Source organism: Aythya marila (assembly GCF_965140915.1).
Source record: "Aythya marila genome assembly, chromosome: 28".
Lineage (NCBI taxonomy): Eukaryota > Metazoa > Chordata > Aves > Anseriformes > Anatidae > Aythya > Aythya marila.
This window is the reverse complement of record NC_139069.1, coordinates 1,570,975-1,589,380: the sequence shown is the minus strand read 5'-3', so window position 1 is coordinate 1,589,380 and position 18,406 is coordinate 1,570,975. Positions and strand designations below refer to the sequence as shown.

At 52.2% G+C, this 18,406-nt stretch overlaps 2 protein-coding genes across 2 annotated transcripts; one reads left to right on the top strand and one right to left on the bottom strand.

The window, feature by feature from the left end:
• Positions 1-9,489: 9,489 nt before the first annotated feature.
• On the top strand, positions 9,490-10,431 carry LOC309888236 (olfactory receptor 14A16-like; the record flags this gene model as incomplete). The annotated part of the gene is made up of 1 exon (XM_082780473.1): positions 9,490-10,431. The coding sequence occupies one exon, from the start codon at positions 9,490-9,492 to the stop codon at positions 10,429-10,431; it is 942 nt and encodes a 313-aa protein (XP_082636599.1).
• Positions 10,432-17,463: 7,032 nt separating this feature from the next.
• Positions 17,464-18,399, bottom strand: LOC309888235 (olfactory receptor 14C36-like; the record flags this gene model as incomplete). The annotated part of the gene is made up of 1 exon (XM_082780472.1): positions 17,464-18,399. The coding sequence occupies exon 1, from the start codon at positions 18,388-18,390 to the stop codon at positions 17,464-17,466; it is 927 nt and encodes a 308-aa protein (XP_082636598.1). The 5' UTR covers positions 18,391-18,399.
• Positions 18,400-18,406: the final 7 nt, after the last annotated feature.

The following is an 18,406-nucleotide window of genomic DNA, read 5'->3' as shown; positions in this document are numbered from 1 at the left end:
CTTGTGCTCTTACATTTGGATAACCTCTTAGATGGTTAACCTCATATACCTTGGTGACAGTCCTGTTCTCTCTGCAGTGGCATCCTTGTGACTGAAGGCAGCAGCAAGCACTGTGCAACCCTGGGTCACAGCTGCCTCCCTGCTAGCACCACAGTAACAAGAGGGTCTGTTCAGGGCAAACCCAGAAGCCTGGACACCTCTTCCAAATGTGCTATCAGGAACACAGCCAAGGGGTTGCTCCCTTCTCTTCTCTATTCTGGAGATTAGTCATGGAGTGAGGGACACAGGCTGAAAGTCCCAGGGTGGTTCCTGAGGAACCAAGGGCAGGACCAAGAGCTTCAGTTATGGTAGAACTTGCCTAAGGAGATGACAACTGATCTTAAATTTATCTGCATGGGACTGCACCCCCGGCAGCGGGGCAGATGGCAAATTCCAGCCTGTAGAGGAATCTGGAGATGCCAGGAGATGTCAGGGGATCTGCAGGGACAATGTGCTCAGTGGGTAGTGATTAGAACCTCATAAAATGTGTGTCCATGCAAAGAAGGGTCTGTTAAAGGAAAAGGGGAATCTGAGGAGTCCATGGGCTAAAGGAGGGCTCTGCAATGCCACAAGAGATGGTGAAGAGCCAGCAGGCAAAGGCCCATAAGACTGCAAAGTAACTGAGGATAAGCATTTTGAAGTGCTGTGGGCCAGGTCTGGTGCAGCACTCGCCTGCTCTTTATGCCCTCAGAGACACCCCATGGCCCTGCCCAGCACTGCCCTGTGCTGCTGAGCCATCAGGGCAGATGGAAAGGGGCTCAGCAGCAGAGATCCCCATGGACGTAGGTCTGCTGCCCACCCTGAGCAGCACGGGTACGGAGGAGATCCCCGGGGGTCCCAGGGCACCACAGCCCCTGGCTCTCACAGCAGCACCGCCAGCTTGGGGCCCTGCAGGGATCACGGAGAAGGAAGCAGCAGTGGCCAGCCAGGCTAGCACAGACACACTGCCCTGGGCAAGGCTCCCTGGGAGCAGGCATGGCCCTGGGGAAGAGCAGGGCAGCATTGCTGGGCCTGCACTGATGGGGAAAGGGCAAAGGGAAAGCTCTTTGTGCAGGCCCCTGCTCGGGGCAGGCTGCTCTGTGGCTGGGCCAGGCCTCTTGTGCTGGCCTGAGGAGCGGGGCTGGCCCTGCGGAGCACAGGCACTGTGTGCTGGGGATCTGCCAGGCAAAAGATCAGGGCTCCTGCAGCTTCACGGACCTCCATCTCCTGGCACCACCGACACCTCCTTGCTCCATGCATCCAGCAGATAAATACCTATCATCCACCTGCTTTCTCTTCTTCTAGAGGAACTGGGTTCAGAATAAAAAAAAACAAGTAAAACTCACAAATTGTGAGCCACAGAAGGCCCTGATGCTGTGCAAGAACTGCTCAAAAACAGCAACCACAACTGTGGGTGACCATCACTGGTCACACAACCAAAACACTGTACCACAAGGGGCTGCTTTGCAGAGAGTAACTCCACCCCAGCCAGAGCAAGTACAGGGACCCTGATGGAAAAAGAAGACTCCCTCACCAGAAAGGTGAGCCCTAGTCCCCTGATGCATGAGCACCTAACAGCTGATTCCCCTGTTCCTGTGCATTGACTTCCTCACCTTCAGCCCCTCTCCTAACGCTCACCTTTACGTACCATACTGGGTCTGGCCCTTAGTGCAGGCCAAGAACTGTGAGGGTGCAATGCAGTCACATGGCATGCAAAGATGGATGTGAGGGGTCATGGGTCTGATCAGCTTGTGGGCCACAAAGAGGAGATGGATTGGAGTGCTCTGAAGGGCTCAGGTCTGCCTCAGCATCTCCTGCCCCAGCACGAGGAATGTGACTGTGGCAGTGACTGTGAGGTCACTTCTGTCTCTGCACTTGAAAGGGCAGCAGCAGGAATGTGTCACAGAAAGGGACTGTGAGGTCATTTCTGTCTGGAGGTGGCAGGTCAGCCTTGACTTCTTCCTGGGATCTGCACCTTTGGGCTGACATCTGGCAGTGGCCCTGCTAGGCCAGCAGAAGGCACCTGCTTGGCATGCTGACTGGGGGATCCCCTCTGCCTACACACCCAGGAGGACCCAGGCAGAAAGAAGACCCCAACATGGGTTGTCCTGTCCCTTCTGCTTGAGTCCATGACTGCGCAGCAGCAGGCACAAGGCTTGGCTGTGTGTAGCCAAGAAGCTGCAAGGCCAGCAGCAGGCCCCTGGCTTGGAAGATGCTGCTGAGGTGGCTTGTGTCTGATCAGACCTGGGCTTTGTCTTTCAAGGAGTACCTGGTGAGAGTTGGCAATACATGGTTGAAACAAAGGATGAGAGCAAGGTTGTAGACAGAGATGGGTGTCTGTAGACTTGAAGGAAATAGGGCAAAATGTGGGACAGCATAGGAAAGCCTGCAGAGGAGAAGGCAGAGGGTGCTGGTAAAAAGGGAAGGCCCCAAGAGCCCTGAGGTTTTTGTCCCCTTGGCTAGAGCTTGTTGGGAGATATGTTATATTAATTCTGATGAGGCTTCATTGATTTCTTTCAACTCTGAGCAGCAGCTCAGAGGTGTCATACTACTGTTCTTCTCATGGCATCCCACTGCCCACTCCATCCCACAGATCCCAGGAACAGCCTTGAGCCAGACATGGGGATGCAGGATCTCCTCTCCCAGTGGCTGGGGTCAGGCCTTGGCTCTTCTGCTTCACTAAAATCAACCAAGAGTTTTCTCAGCACAGGACTTTGCCAGTCTGCAATCATGGCCTCTAATTATCTACCCTAACACATCCCTGAGGAGGCTTTCTTAGTAACAGCCCTCAGTTGGGCCCATTCATACTCCAAGTCGCTTCAACTTTTCCTCCTGACTTTACTTGCTCAAGCGGTTACATCACTCTCTTCTATAGTACCTGAGCTCCATAGCATCAGTGCCAAAATACTCCATGGACCTCATTAAAATGCAGAAACTCCTGACACCTCTTCCATAGTTTTAGAAAGTCTTCACAGCTTGTGCAGCTAATTGCAGAGCTTGCATGATGTACTTAAGGAAGAAGATTTCAAAAAGCAACTAATGAAAATATTTTCTGTTTATAAATCCTGAATTTTGCTACATTTCAGTTTTGAGCATCTTTCTTCTTCTGCTATTTTTCTATGGTGTCTTCTTTGGAAACCTTCATCGGGAGGAAAAGTAGAGTCTAGAGGTCTGACACATCTGCTGCCAGCATGTACTGGGTCTGGCTGGAATGTTAACTTTCCCGGCAGCAGCCCATACAGTGCCGTACTCTGTACTTGTAGCTGGAACAGCAGTGTTATCACACCAGTGTTGTGTCTACTGCTGAGCAGCAGTGGCACAGCATTGGGCCTTTCTCTAACCCTCCTAGGGGGTGGGCAAAAAAAGTGAGGAGAGAAACATCACTAGGGCAGCTGACCTAAACCAATCAAAGGGATATTCCATACCATGTGGTGTCACACTCAGCAATAAAAGGTGGAAACAGGAAGAAGAGGGGAGGGGTGGGCTCTCGTTGAGAAGACATCGGTCCTCCTCTCGAACACCGGCTGCGTGCGTTGAGGCCTTGCTTCAAGGACGTGGTCAATCATGGCTCATTTGTGGGAAGTAGAGAGTAATTTCTTTCCTCTGCACTTCCATATAGCCTTCATTTATTTTGTTTGTTTGTTTTCCTCCCTTTTTCCCCTTTCCCTTTTATTTCCCCTTAGTTAAATTGTTTAGTTCATGGTAGTCTTTATTTAATTATTATAATTATTTCCCTTTAATTAAATTATCCTTATCTCAACCCGTGAGTTGTTCTTTGCTTTACTTCTCCCCCTCCTCATCTAAAGGAGGGGGAGTGAGAGAGCGGTTGTGGGGTTTAGCTGCCCAGCACGGTAAAACCACCACAAACTGTTTGAAATCAGTTTTACAGCAACATCAACATTACATGAACCCTCTTACCTCTACAAAGTAAGCTTCCAAGCAACTCTTCACTTCTTCCCGCACCCCAATCTGACATCTCTCTTGGCCAGGCTACTCCTGACCTCCCCATATCAGTCATTTAACTGGGATCAGCTTTCTGATGGCTGTCATTATATCAGAGTACCTGTCTCTCCTCTGTTGGCTACTCTATTCTGTGGTATTAGACCGCTCTATACTCTATACTCTGTTGGTTATTCTAGTCTGTTACTTCAACTATGCCCAGGGCATTCGTTGCCTCCACGCAGCCTGCCAGGACCTGCCACAGTCTCATTCCTCCTGGTGGGGCAGGAGATCCTGAGGTAGAGCTGAGCTCCTCAGAGCATTCCCACCCATCTCCTCCTTGTGGCCCACAAGCTGATCAGATCCAGGACCCCTCACATCCATCTTTGAATGCCATGTGGCTGCAGAGCAGCCTCACGGTTCCTGCCTTGCCCCTAGGGAAAACGAACCTAAATTTAAAGGTTAGGAAAAAGGTTAAAGGTGAGGAGGTTAATGCACAGGAAGACAGGCTTTGGATGTTAGGTGTTCGTTTATGGCATTAGGGGCTACGGCAAACTTTTCTGGATTAGAGATTAAGCAAATTTTTAGTAGGAGGGTTTGATGTTCTGCTTGGGATGTCAGGTCTATGGTTAGGGCATGTGGAAGCTCTTTGGTTTAACATTTTGTTTAGATCTGCAAGAATACTAGAGTTAATCAGAGCATTTTAATGCTAGTGTTAAGGGCAGGGATCAGGCTGAGCAAGAGCGTAAAGATAATGGAAAAGGGGTTTGGACTATAATTTCTGAAGCACAACTGACTTCATAATACCTTACCTACAAAACACCCCCTTATGAGGCCAGGACCTGCACACATACAAGTAATCTGGCTGTGATCCTTGCAGCATTGATGATGGGCTCCCAGCCTCTCTGAGGAGCTAGTTCCATGCCAGTCCTGTAAGGTACTTGGGCAGGAGGGACCTCCTGCCCTGTGCCTGTTGGTGGTCTCTCAGATCCTTGCTCTAAGTGAAGATCACGCTCATATACAGAAGCCCTGTGCATGAAGCTGGCCTGGAAAACACTAGGGGAAGCACCTCCCAGCCCCAGCCCCAGCCTCAGCTGGTGGTGCTGCCCTGTAGGGTGAGGGGACCGGGGTTCCCGGGTCATGGGGCACTCTGCAGGGTCGTGCTGGGCAAGCTGGGAAGCAGGCCCAGCTCATGGGGTCACTGCCATTGCCCCAGGGCTGGAAGGAATCACTTGCCAGGCTCCTTTGCTGGGGCTGCTGCGTGCCCTGGGGTTGCAGAGCTCTCCTCTGCCTGCTCACACCAGACTGAGCACTTGAGCTCTGGTCAGTCCACACAGGACAGGTTCACGCTCTGCGGGCTCCATTCATTGCTGTCTACTGGGCTCACAATGCCCTGACAGAGGAGGCCAGTGAGTAATTTTTTGGAGCCCTGGGGCAATGGCAGTGACATTTCTATGTTTCTCACAAACTTCACACAATTGTTTCTCCTAGCCCTCCCCACTGCCCAGCACTGTCTCTCGGGTGGCACTCGGTGACCCTTCAGAAGGGCCTTTGGGCTTCCTCAATTATCCTGGTGCTTATTAGCACCTTCCTGGCTCCTTCCAGAGCTTCTTGTCCATTGTGGGGACACTGTCTCTGGCTGGGACAGAGTTCTTCTGCAGTGCAGCCCCTGTGGTGCTGTGTTTTTGATATGTGACCAGAGCAGTGTTGGTCACCCACGACTGTAGTCGCTGTTCCTGTGCAGTATTTGCACAGCATCAAGGCCTTCTGTGCTTCTCACTCTGCCCCACCATCGAGTCGGCTTCCACTAGACCAGGTTGCTCAAAGCCCCATCCAACCTAGCCTTGAATACTTCCAGGGATAGGGCATCCACAGCTTCCCTGGGCAGCCAGTTCCGCTGCCTTACCACCCTTTAAGTCAAGAACTTCTTTCTAATAGCTAATCTACATCTACCCTCCTTCAGTTTAAAACCATTACCGCTACTCCTATCATGACACTCTGATGAAGAGTCCGTCCCCAGCTTTCCTGTAGGCCCCCTATTGGTACTGGAAGGGCTCTTTAAGGTCTCCCCAGAGCCTTCTCTTCTCCAGACCGAACAAAACCATCTTCCTCAGCATGTTCCTAGGAAAAGTGCTGCAGCCCATTGATCATCCTCATGGCCCTCCTCTGGACTCCTTCTAATAGATACACATCCTTATTGGGGCCTCAGAGCTGAACACAGTACTTGAACTGTGGCCTCACAAGACCCCCTAACAGATCAACATTCACTCCAAACTTGGTGTCATCTGCAAACTTACTGAGGGTGCACTCGATCCCCTCATCCACATCATTGATGGAGATATAGAAGAGACCTGGCCACAGTACTGGGCCTTGCGGGACACTAAGGACAGGCCTCCATCTGCATTTATTTGCATTTACCATGACTTTGGTCCAGTTTATAACCCCACAAAGCGTACACCTGTCCAAGCCTTGAGCAGCCAGTTTCTCTGGAGAATGTTGTGGGAAAAGATGGAAAATCCTTACTGCGGCCTAGGTAGACCACATCCACAGACTTTCCCTCACCCACTGTGAGCATCACCTTGTCACACCTTGAGATCTGATTTGCCAAGAAAAATTTGACCTGCCTTTGACAAACCTATGCTGACTGGGCCTGATCACCTGGTTGTTCTGGAAGCGTTGTGTGATGGAATTCAAGATAATCTGCTCCAAGAGCTTCCCCAGGACCGAGTTCAGACTGACAGGCTTATAGTTCCACAATCCTCCTTCCAGCCGTTTTGTAGGTGAGCATCACAGTTACTAGTCACCAGTTGACTAATAGCCAGGACTGCTGATAAATGATGGAAGGCAGCTTGGTGAGCACTTCTGCCAGCTCCCTCAGCACCCTCGGATATATCTCATCTTGCTCTATAGACTTGTGAACACCCTCCATGAGGGATGCCATATGAGCAGTGGTGCCTGCTCACCAGGAACCAGGCCAGTTTCCTACAGAGCTGCCTTACGAGGGGCATGGCCACCAAGAAAATCTGAGTTATCCGACTCAGCTCAGATGTGATGTGACACCACATGGACAAGTGTCTACAAATAGCCAATAAAGAGGTACAGGTCTGGGATTCTCTAGGCAATCCTGATTTGGAGAGGATCAAGGGCTATGACAAGGCTCAAAGTCCCAGCAGGACTCAGGTCTTTGTGTCCATGGCTATGGCTGTTGTCTCTGTCACTGAGCCCTATGAGGAGACAGCTTATCATTAAAGCACCAGGGCCTCATTGCCTCCTTGCCCACACCCATGAAACAGGCAGGGGTTGTACCATTCTCCTGCACTTGGCCATGTACATCCCCATCTCCTACTGCCCAACAAAGAGCCCTGAGCAAGGTGTGAAGGTGTGAACGGAAAGGATCTCCCTTCCCACAGCTTCAGGGTCAAGGCCTGGCCCTTTTTCTTGGTGACACACATCCAGTTTTCCTACACCTCAGTGTCACCTTCACATTGCCTTTGTCTCCTTGTCCTCACTGCCTCCACTATTCTGCTCTAAGGAGCTCCAAGGGAGGCTGTGTCAGTGCTGGCCCTCAGGGGGACACTGCAGGAAACTTGCCTCTGACTTGGACTTCTGGAGAGATGTCTTCAATTGTCTCTGAGTGCCTGAGGTTCGTGGGCTCATCAGCAAAGCCCCCAGAGGGGTGATTGCAGTGCCTTGGGCTGGTGCTGTGCTACTGAGCTGGGCCGGGCTTGTAGGACAGAGAGAGCTCGTGGCAAGAGGGCCCTGGTGCAGAGAGACAGCTGTGCCCAGGAGCAGCTCCTCTGCACAGCGCAGCAGGGCTGGGGGCTCTGACCGCAGCTGGCACGCAGAGAGGAGAGAAGGAGAGAGGGTTTGGAGGCACTGAGGAGCACAACAACAGAGGGCAGTGTGTGGCAGGACACATCTGCAGGCTCCTGACACCGTGAGGCTCTGGCAGCAGGGCCATGCAGGTGGGGTTGCCAGAGGGGTCGTCTACAGCTGGCACATCCGATGGCTGATAGCATCTGTCAGGATGGGTCATATTCTACCTGTAATGTGGCACAGAAGATGTTTTAGAGAATGGTATTTTTGAGGGGGCAGGAAGACCGAGGCTTGGTTTATCTGAAATGGAAGACTTGCTTGGATTCTGTGCTTTCAGATTCTTGGTGTGGAGGGGAGGCAGGGTTCATGACAATGAATTGTCTGGATTGTACAGGAGACTGAGACTCCAAGAGTATTGCAGGGAGAGATCAATATGACAGCAATTAACGTGATCAGATCCCTTCAGGCACCTCAGCCTAAAGACTGAAAAAACAACATTTGTTGTCTCCTCAGGGCTTATCAGGTCTTCAGGAGCTGCAACCCCTGTGATGTCCTGTACTCAGGAAGCACACAGCTTGTGGGATGGGGTCTGTGAGCATGGACAGGGAGGGGATGTGGGGACACAGAACCAGCTCCCAGTAGGGACATAGATACAAGCAGGGACATGGGCAGGCAGTGAGAGGGAGCTGCTACCAGAAATGCTGTGCGAGGGAGGGCTCAGGCACCTCCTTGCCATCCCCTGCAGGGCAGGCACCTTCCCTCTTCCACCAGCACAGCCTCTGCCCTCAAGCCCCCGGTGTCCCCAGCAGGAGCTGCCTCGTCTGCAGGCAGAGCTGCAGCACAGGAGGGTCTGCTGAGTGTCCGTCTGTCCCTCCCTGGCCTTGCCTCCCCTGGCAGCAGCACGCTGGCATTCCTCCTGGCATCTCCAGCTGGCCGTGCTGCTGCTGGTCTTGTTCCCAGGCTGGCTGGGGATGGGGGTTTCACACGCCCATGGGGTGAGCCCTCGGTGTGCTTGGGAGAAGGGGAGTACGGGGAGAAGGTGAGGCGTCGGGAGATGGGCACTTTGAGCCTGGGTTCCTCTGCTCTCAGCAGGGTCTTTGTTCTTTTCAATCAAACGTGAGTACAACTTTCGTGCAGCTCTCACAGGGCAGCTGAGATCGTACTTGATGGACAGACTGGCTGTCTTCCCTGAAGAACACTGTGCACTAAAGTGAGAGTCCCTTTTTCTCAGATAATGATCTACAAGGATTCCCTTTGAGTCCAGCAGAAATAGCCAGGATCTGTGGCTCGGAAACATTCCTCAGGAGTGGTGGGACAGCTGAAAGAAACAAAACAAAACAAATAAATAAATATATATATAAAACACCTCCACAGCTCTGCTCTGTAATTTGGTGGACAGTGAGCAACACTGGGGCAAAACATTTTCAGATCAGGAAGGAAGTGAAACCAACATTTCCCCATGTTCCTCTTCACCTCTTGCTGTAGGACAGGGCTGACTCCTGCAGTGCCCGTAGAAGAGGCCCCTGTTCCAACAGACTCCGTCAGGCAGAATGAATCAGGATGCATGAAAGGGATCTGCCAAATGTCTGCCAGAAAGTGCACAATATAGGTGATGATTTTAAATGAGAAATTGAATTAATTTCCTTCTGATAAATTTCTTGTACTTTATTACTCTCATCCTCTTCTTTGTTCAGGACCACATCTCAAAAAAAGCAGATGTCCAACAGAAGCACCATCACTGAGTTCCTCCTGCTGGCATTCGCAGACACGTGCGAGCTGCAGCTCCTGCACTTCGCGCTCTTCCTGGGCATCTACCTGGCTGCCCTCCTGGGCAACGGCCTCATCCTCAGCGCCGTAGCCTGCGACCACCGCCTCCACACCCCCATGTACTTCTTCCTGCTCAACCTCGCCCTCCTCGACGTGGGCTGCATCTCCACCACTCTGCCCAAAGCCATGGCCAATGCCCTCTGGGACACCAGGGCCATCTCCTATCAAGGCTGTGCTGCACAGGTCTTTCTCTTTGTCTTCTTGATGTCAGCAGAGTTTTCCCTTCTCTCTGTCATGGCCTATGACCGCTACGTTGCCATCTGCAAGCCCCTGCACTACGGGAGCCTCGTGGGCAGCAGAGCTTGTGCCCAGATGGCAGCAGCTGCCTGGGGCAGTGGCTTTCTCACTGCTGTCCTGCACACGGCCAACACATTTTCCCTGCCCCTCTGTCGAGGCAATGCTGTGGACCAGTTCTTCTGTGAAATCCCCCAGATCCTCATGCTCTCCTGCTCAGATGTCTACCTCAGAGAAGTTGGTGTTCTTCTAGTTAGTGGTTGCTTTGGTGTTGGTTGTTTTGTTTTCATTTTGGTGTCCTATGTTCAGATCCTCAGGGCAGTGCTGAGGATGCCCTCTGAGCAGGGCAAGCACAAAGCCTTTTCCACGTGCCTCCCTCACCTGGTCGTGGTCATCCTGATGGTCAGCACTGCCATGTTTGCCTACCTAAAGCCCCCCTCCATCTCCTCTCCATCCCTGGACCTGGTGGTCACAGTTCTGTACACCATGGTTCCTCCAGTAGCGAACCCCCTCATCTACAGCTTGAGGAACCGGGAACTAAGGGATTCCGTCAGGACTCTACTTGAATACACACATCTACAGCAAATTCACCTATAATACTATGCCTAATATTAGAAATCCAGGTTTTTCTAAGAAAGAAAGTAACATGGTATCTTCTATTATTAAATGTTTAATTTAATTAAACATTTCTATTTCTTCTATTATTAAATGTTCTATTATTATTTTCTCTCATTATTTCACTTTTGTTTAAATAATATTTTTTCTAGCACCCTAGAAGTCAATTATTTTCCTATGGTAGATGGCTTCCTTTATAGATAAACCCAAAAAGAAAGCCATCAGAAATTCCTCGGTGTCAGTCTCTTTCCATCTTCTCTGGAGCTCAGGGAACAGCCTCAGCACACAGGAGGAGCTCAGGGCCAAGAGCCCAGCTGACACATGCAGGAGCAACCCTGGTGGCCCTCGGGGCTGCCCCTCCCTGCCCGCTGGGCTCTGCCTCTCTGCTGCCTGTGGGTCGGGGCTGCTGCTTCCCTGGAGCCATGAGCATGGCCTACAGCAGGACGTGGCCTTTTCCCCGCTGCTCTCTTTTGGTCTCCACATTGTGCTTCTTTTTTTTCTTGGTAAGCCCTCAGATCTCCTGTACCTTGGTGACAGTCCTGTTGTCTCTGCAGTGGCATCCCTGTGGCTGCAGGCAGCAGCAGGCACTGTGCAGCCCTGGGTCACAGCTGCCTCCCTGCTAGCACCACAGTAACAAGAGGGTCTTGCTCAGGGCAAACCTAGAAGCCTGGACACCTCTTCCAAATGTGCTATCAGGAACACAGCCAAGGGGTTGCTCCCTGCTCTTCTGTTTTCTGGGCTTCTTCATGGAGTAAAGGACACAGGATGAAAGTCTCAGGGTGGTCTGTGAGCAACCAAGTGCAGGACTAAGCACTCCCGTTGGGGCAGCACTTGCCTAAGGAGATGACAACTGGTCTTGGACTCATCTGCATGAGACTGCACCCTGCAGTAGGGTTGATGGCCAATGCCAACCTTTGAGAGGAATCTGGAGCTTCCAGGAGACGTCAAGGGATCTCCAGGGACAGGGTGCTCAGTGGGTGGTGATTAGAACCTCATAAAATGACTGTGCAAGGTCGTTTCAGGTAACAAACAAGGTGAATCTGAGGAGTGCATGGGCAGCTCAGACTGCTCAGACTGGGCCAGCTGTCACAGCAGGTTCCCCTCCCAGGCTCTTGCCCACCTGCAGCTAACTAACTCCCAGGGTAGAGTGAGAAGCAGAGAAGGCCTTGATGCTGTGCCAGCACTGCTCAGGAACAGCGACTACAGCCATGGGTGACCAACACTGCTCTGGTCACATATCAAAAACACAGCACCACACGGCCTGATCTGCAGAGAGAAATGCCGTCCCAGCCAGTCTTTGTCCCCACAATAGATGAGAAGCTCTGCAAGGAGCCAGGAAAGTGGTAATAAGCAGTAGGACAATAGAGGAAGCCCAAAGGCACTTCTGAAGGGTCACTGAGTGCCACCTGAGAGGCAGTGCTGGGCAGTGGGGAGGGCCAGGAGAAAGACTTGTGAGAAGGCTGTGAGAAACAAGGACACTCAGGGCTTTAGCAGATCCTTAAAGTCCTGCCTGAGTCCCCAAATGGAAAGCAATCTATGTCTGGGTTGACGAGAAGGAGGTGGTGAGTACCGAATGGGGGACAGGGCTGAAGGGCCCTGCGTGAAGCTAGAATGATGGAGAAGTGTCCACCTTGCATGTGTGCCTCAACCTGGGAGCAGGGGCCTGCCCACGGTGCAGGATGGCTGGGCTGTGCTCAGCCATGCCCCAGGAGATGACCTTGCTCTCTTCCTCCCCACCACTCCCCACACAGGGCAGGCCCTCAGGAAACACCCCTGAGCCTGGAGATGCACCAACCTGCTGCAGTGAGGTGTCACTACTGCAGGGGCAGAAGGGAGGGTTGGAGAGACACATGGGGCCTGCGGGCAAGAGTGGTGTGGACTGGGGAAGTGAGTGCCTGGGAAAAGTTACCCTGGAGCCATAGGAGCCATTCTGGAAAGGAAACTTGATGTCAGGAACCACGCTTTTGTGGCACTGCAGAGCTGCTGGGCACATTGTGCAGGGTGCTCTGATGGACTTTTGTGTCCTTTTCCATCGTGTCTTAAGTGGCACTTTTCTCAGAAATAGAGTAGCCAACAGAGCACTGACAGATAGACTAAAATCATGAAAGGCATCATAAGCATGCCCCTAAAAAGATAACCGATATGGGGAAATCAGGAGAAGCCTGGCCAGGAGAAATGTAACACTGAGAGGAGGGAATAGGGGCTTGGCCAGCCAAAATTAAGGATGTTGTAGAGGTAAGAGGGTTCAGGTTATGCAGATGCAGCTGTAACCGTGACTTAAAATAGTCATACAAGGCTATTCCCCAGCTTCAACCTGTAAACTTCTTTCCGAAACCTAAATGCTATTCAGCACCCTGACAGGAATCCACTACTCTAATGAGTGACCTCAACATATCCCTAGAAGACAAAACTCAGCCCATAGCCGCTTCCCCTAGCTCTTACTCTCTTAATCACTCTGATCTCTGCCCTCAATTGTAGCATTAAAATGGTCTATTTAACACTAGAAAACTGCTTAAGAGACCTAATCCAAACCCTAACTCCGAATAAATGTGAGGGGCCATGGATCTGATCAGCTTGTGTGCCACAAGGAGGAGATGGGTGGGAATGCTCTGAGGAGCTCAGCTCTGCCTCAGCATCTCCTGCCCCAGCAGGAGCAATGTGACTGTGACAGGGACTGTGAGGTCACTTGTGTCTGGAGGTGGCAGGTCACCTTGACTTCTCCCTGGGAGCTGCACTTCTGGGCTGACATCTGGCAGTGGCCCTGCTAGGCCAGCAGAAGGCACCTGCTTGGCATGCTGACTGGGGGATCCCCTCTGCCTACACACCCAGGAGGACCCAGGCAGAAAGAAGGCCCCATATGGGTTGTCCTGTCCCTTCTGCTTGAGTCCATGAGTGGGCAGCAGCAGGCACAAGGCTTGGCTGTGTGTAGCCAAGAAGCTGCAAGGCCAGCAGCAGGCCCCTGGCTTGGAAGCTGCTGCTGAGGTGACTTGTGTCTGGTTGGCTGAGAGGCCGCAAGGAGCCTGCTGGGTTGGGATGCCTACTTCAGGAGTGGTTTCCACCCTCATGGAGCTTTCTGTGGCAGTAGGAAAGAGCAGAAGAAAAAACTTCTACACAGTGCACCTTGGAAGTTAAACATTGGCCACAAGGAGGAAGAAATGTCCCTCAAAGGGTTGTGCTGTGGTGCCAGAGGTCACCCTTTGATCAGACCATGGCTTTGTCTTTCAAGGAACGTTTGGTGAGGTCTGACTAGACATGGGTGAAAGCAAGGGATGAAAGCAACGTGGTGAACAGAGATGGGTGTCTGCAGACTGCAAGGAAATAGTTCAGACTGTGACACATGATAGGAAAGCCTGTAGAGGGGAAGGCAGAGGGTGCTGGTAGAAATGGCAGGTCCAACAGCCCTGAAATTTCTGTCCTCTTGGCTAGAGCTTAGGAGGAAATATGTTATTGTTATATTCATTGTGATGAGGCCTCATCGATTCCTTGCAACCCTGTGCAGCACCACGGAGGTGTGACATCAGTGTTGTTCTCATGGCATCACACTGCCCACCACATCCCACAGGTCCCAGGAAGAGCCCTGAGATGGACATAGGGGTGCAGGATCTCCCCTCACAGTTCCAGGGGTCAGGCCTTGGCTCTTCTGCTTCACTAAAACCAACGAAGACTTTTCTCAGCACAGTGCTTTGCCTGTCTGTAACCATGGCCTCCAATTATCTGCCCTAACAAGGCCCTGGGGAGGCTTTGTTAGGAACAGTCCTCAGTGGGGCCCATTAATACTCCAAGTCACTTCAGCTTTTCCTCCTGACTTTACTTGCTCAAGCAGTTGCATCATTCTCCTCTCAGTACCTGAGCTTCATAGACTCAGCACCAAAATACACCATGGAACTCATTAACATGCAGAAACTCCTAACATCTCCTCCATAGTTTTCTTCAAGTCTTCACAGCTTTTGCACCTAATTGCAGAACTTGCATGCTGTAGTTAAGGAAGAAGTTTTCAAAAAGCACCTAGTAAGAAACCTTTTCTAGTTTTAAAGGTTGATTTTTGCTGCATTTCAATTTTGAACATCATTCTTCTCTTGCTATTGATCCAGGGTGACTTCTTTGGAGACCTCCATAGGGAGGAAAAGCAGAGTCTGGAGGTCTGACACCTCCACTGCCAGCAGTGGTCTTTGTTCCTGTAAATGCAGCCCAGTTCAGCACTGGAAACCCTTTCTAAGACAAGTCAGGGGTTCCTTGGGAAAAAAATAAAATTAAAATAAATAAAATAAAATAAATAATATAAAATATAATATAAAATAAAATATAATATAAAATAAATTTGAAATAAAATAAATTTGAAATGACCATTGGAACCTGAGAAATACAGCCTGAATCTTACTAGAAAACTGGACATCCACAGTCTCTCTTGGTTCTGCTGTGGAAAACTCAGAATGAAAACTAAAGAAAATATTTCTTCAAGTGGCTGTAGCTGTACCCATGAGCTTGGCTTCTTTGGGGACATTGTTCCCTTCCAGCCACGGAAAACTAAATTGAGTAATGTGAAAAGTCACATTACTCAAATAGAGTTGCTATTGACTGGGCAGCTCTTTTCACAAGGCAGCTCTGCCAAATCCCCACCGGTGGTGCCGTCTTGGAATTTTGAAGTTCCCTCTCCTGAAGCAGTCTATGCCGAGCATGCACATAGCATCCGAGCGAGTCCCAATGGGGTGCTTTTGCCATTCTTTCCCAGTTAGACTCACTTCAGCCTCAAGTACAGTTAACTGTTGCGATCCCCCTGTCACTCCAGAAATACAGGTGGGTTCTACCTCTTTCTAGCTTGATGGCATTAGGGTACTCTGTGCACCGGTGTCCAGTACAGCCTGATACATTTGTGGGTGTGATGTGTCAGGCCATTAAATATACCCAGTCCAGTAAACCTGATTGTCCCTTTCCTCCTTGCCTCCCCCTGGCTGGAAGGAGGACCCCTCTAGTCCTGCTCATAGTATTAATTATAGTGCATGGTAGATGACCCACTGGAAAAACATCCCACCATGGTAGGGGAGAGGGCACTGACAGCCAAGGGATGCATTTCGGTGCAGGAGTTGGGGCCCAGCAGAGACAAGGAGTCAAGGCAGTGGGGTGGGGGAGGCCAGCAGAAGCAGCCCAAGGGGTGGTGCTGCTGGTGAGGACACATTTGTGGCAGCAGCCGGAGTGGGCAGCAGCTGTGCGCAGGCGAGGGGAGGCCAGGAAGCGCATGGCAAGAGCGCTGCTGCCAGCAGAGCCAATACCGGGGCCAAGCCCAAGGGCAGAGGCAGGCCCAGGGCAGGGGGCTGCAAGGGCCATGCTGAGCTCCCTGCCCCTGCAGCAGCCGCCCTGGCCCTCAGCAGATGTGCTGGCGGGCACGCACGGGGAGGGGCTGGCGTGCATCAGAGAGCAGCAAGGAGGGCGCTGGAGAGGGCCGGGGCCAGGCGGGTGGCAGAGCTCCATGCAGGGGCTGGCTGGTGGTCCCCTCTGCTGCGGCCAGTGCACACAGTGTAACAGGAGGAGGGAAGGCAGGGCTCGTGGCCATGGGGTACAGCCTGGCCCTGGACACTCCATGAGTGCCTTGCAGGTCCTGGCAGGCTGCGGGGAAGGGACAAATGCCCTGGGCCCCCTTCCTGCTCTGTCCAGGCCAGCAAGGGCCCAGAGCGGCCTCCTCTCCCCTGCCCCTGCAGCTCTGGGCTCCCTTCGCGCAGCCCTGGCTCTGCAGCACCAAGCCCTGCTGGGAGCCCTTCCCTGCATGCTTCCACCGCTCCCTGACGCTGCTGTTGCCCTCTGCCGGGCACTGCCCAGCCCAGCCCCTGCCCAAGTCTCTCCTCCTCCCTGCCCTCTTCCCAGCCCAGCAGCCCAGGCTGTGCTGGCCCCAGTACAGTGCCTACCGCAGGCTGCTGCAGGGCTCTGGGCATGGCCACCACAGCCGCAGCCCCTCAAAGGCACCGCAGCTGCTGGCACAAAGGCGGCTCTGGGCCTCCCCAGCAGCCCCCGCACTGGGGCCAGGCACGGCTCAGGAGATGGAGGTCCGTGAAGCTGCAGGAGCCCTGCTCTCTTGCCTGGCAGATCCCCAGCACACAGTGCCTGTGCCCCGCAGGGCCAGCCCCGCTCCCCAGGCCAGCACAAGAGGCCTGGCCCAGCCACAGAGCAGCTCCACATTCCTCTCCAGCATGCCATTTGCCATCAGACTAAGCACCACGGGGACAGTCCCAGGCCAGTCAAGGCCAGTTATTGTTTGCTGAGCCATGGCCAGCCAAGAACGGAGCTCCCAGTCCAGCACTACACTGAGAACTCTGAAATTCTGATCCACAGTGAAGCCCCAAAAAGCAAGAGGCCCGTTCATGCAGCAGTTCCTTGGGTATATTTCTAGCACCAGCTTTGGAAGAGCTGTGCAATGAAAGAGATGCCACTGTACAGACAACAAGATTGTCAGCAAGATACATGAGATCTGAAGACTTAGTTGAATGTGAAAGCACAAGAGAACAATGAAGAAGCCAAAGGGAGCAGCAGTGACAAGACCACGTCCTGCTGCTGGCCATGGCCATGGCTCCAGGCAAGCAGCAGCCCCGACCCGAAGGCAGCAGAGAGGCAGAGCCCAGCGGGCAGTGAGGGGAAGCCCTGAGGGCCACCGAGGCTTCTCCTGCATGTGGCAGCTGGGCTCTTGGCCCCGAGCCCCTCCTGCGTGCTGGGGCTGCTCCCCCAGCTACAGAGGAGAGAGGACCTCTGACCAGTGACATTCTGAATGCATTTTGGATGCCTTCCTTATTGTCTATATTCATGGCGGAAACCTAGCTCTACAGGTACATGAGATGAGTGGGTTAAAGTAAATAAATTAACATGCTGAAGGTTAAAAATTCCATTATTCAAATATAAATCATATTTGAAATTGTTAAAGAATAATAATAATAATTGTCCCCTCATATTCCCAAATAACTTCTCAGTCCAATTAATGTTTTTATTAAACATAATGTATTATGACAATAATAATGACCACATCACTGATGCTTAAGAAGCATGTAAAAAAACAATTTTAATCAGAGCATTCTTGAGCTGCTGGTTCCTAATGCTGTAGATGAGGGGGTTCACTGCTGGTGGCACCACCGAGTACAGAACTGCCACAACAAGGTCCAGGGATGGAGAGGAAACGGAGGGGGGCTTCAGGTAGGAAAATATGCCAGTGCTAAGAAACAGGGAGACCACAGCCAGGTGAGGGAGGCACGTGGAAAAGGCTTTGTGCTTGCCCTGCTCAGAGGGCATCCTCAGCACTGCCCTGAAGATCTGCACATAGGACAGCACAATGAAAATGAAACAACCAAAGACTGAACAAAGAGTAAAGAAAAGTACCCCAACTTCCCTGAGGTAGGCATCTGAGCAGGAGAGCTTGAGGATGTGGGGGATTTCACAGAAGAACTGGTCCACAGCATTGCCTTGGCAGAGGGGCAGGGAAAATGTGTTGGCCGTGTGCAGGACAGCATTGAGAAAGCCACTGCCCCAGGCAGCTGCTGCCATCTGGGCACAAGCTCTGCTGCCCACGAGGCTCCCGTAGTGCAGGGGCTTGCAGATGGCAACGTAGCGATCGTAGGCCATGGCAGTGAGAAGAAAAAACTCTGAACCAAAGAAGAAGACAAAAAAGAAGACCTGTGCAGCACAGCCTTGATAGGAGATGGCCCTGGTGTCCCAGAGGGCATTGGCCATGGCTTTGGGCAGAGTGGTGGAGATGCAGCCCACGTCGAGGAGGGCGAGGTTGAGGAGGAAGAAGTACATGGGGGTGTGGAGGCGGTGGTGGCAGGCTACGGCGCTGAGGATGAGGCCGTTGCCCAGGAGGGCAGCCAGGTAGATGCCCAGGAAGAGCGCGAAGTGCAGGAGCTGCAGCTCACGCGTGTCTGCGAATACCAGCAGGAGGAACTCAGTGATGGTGCTTCTGTTGGACATCTGCTTTTTTTGAGAT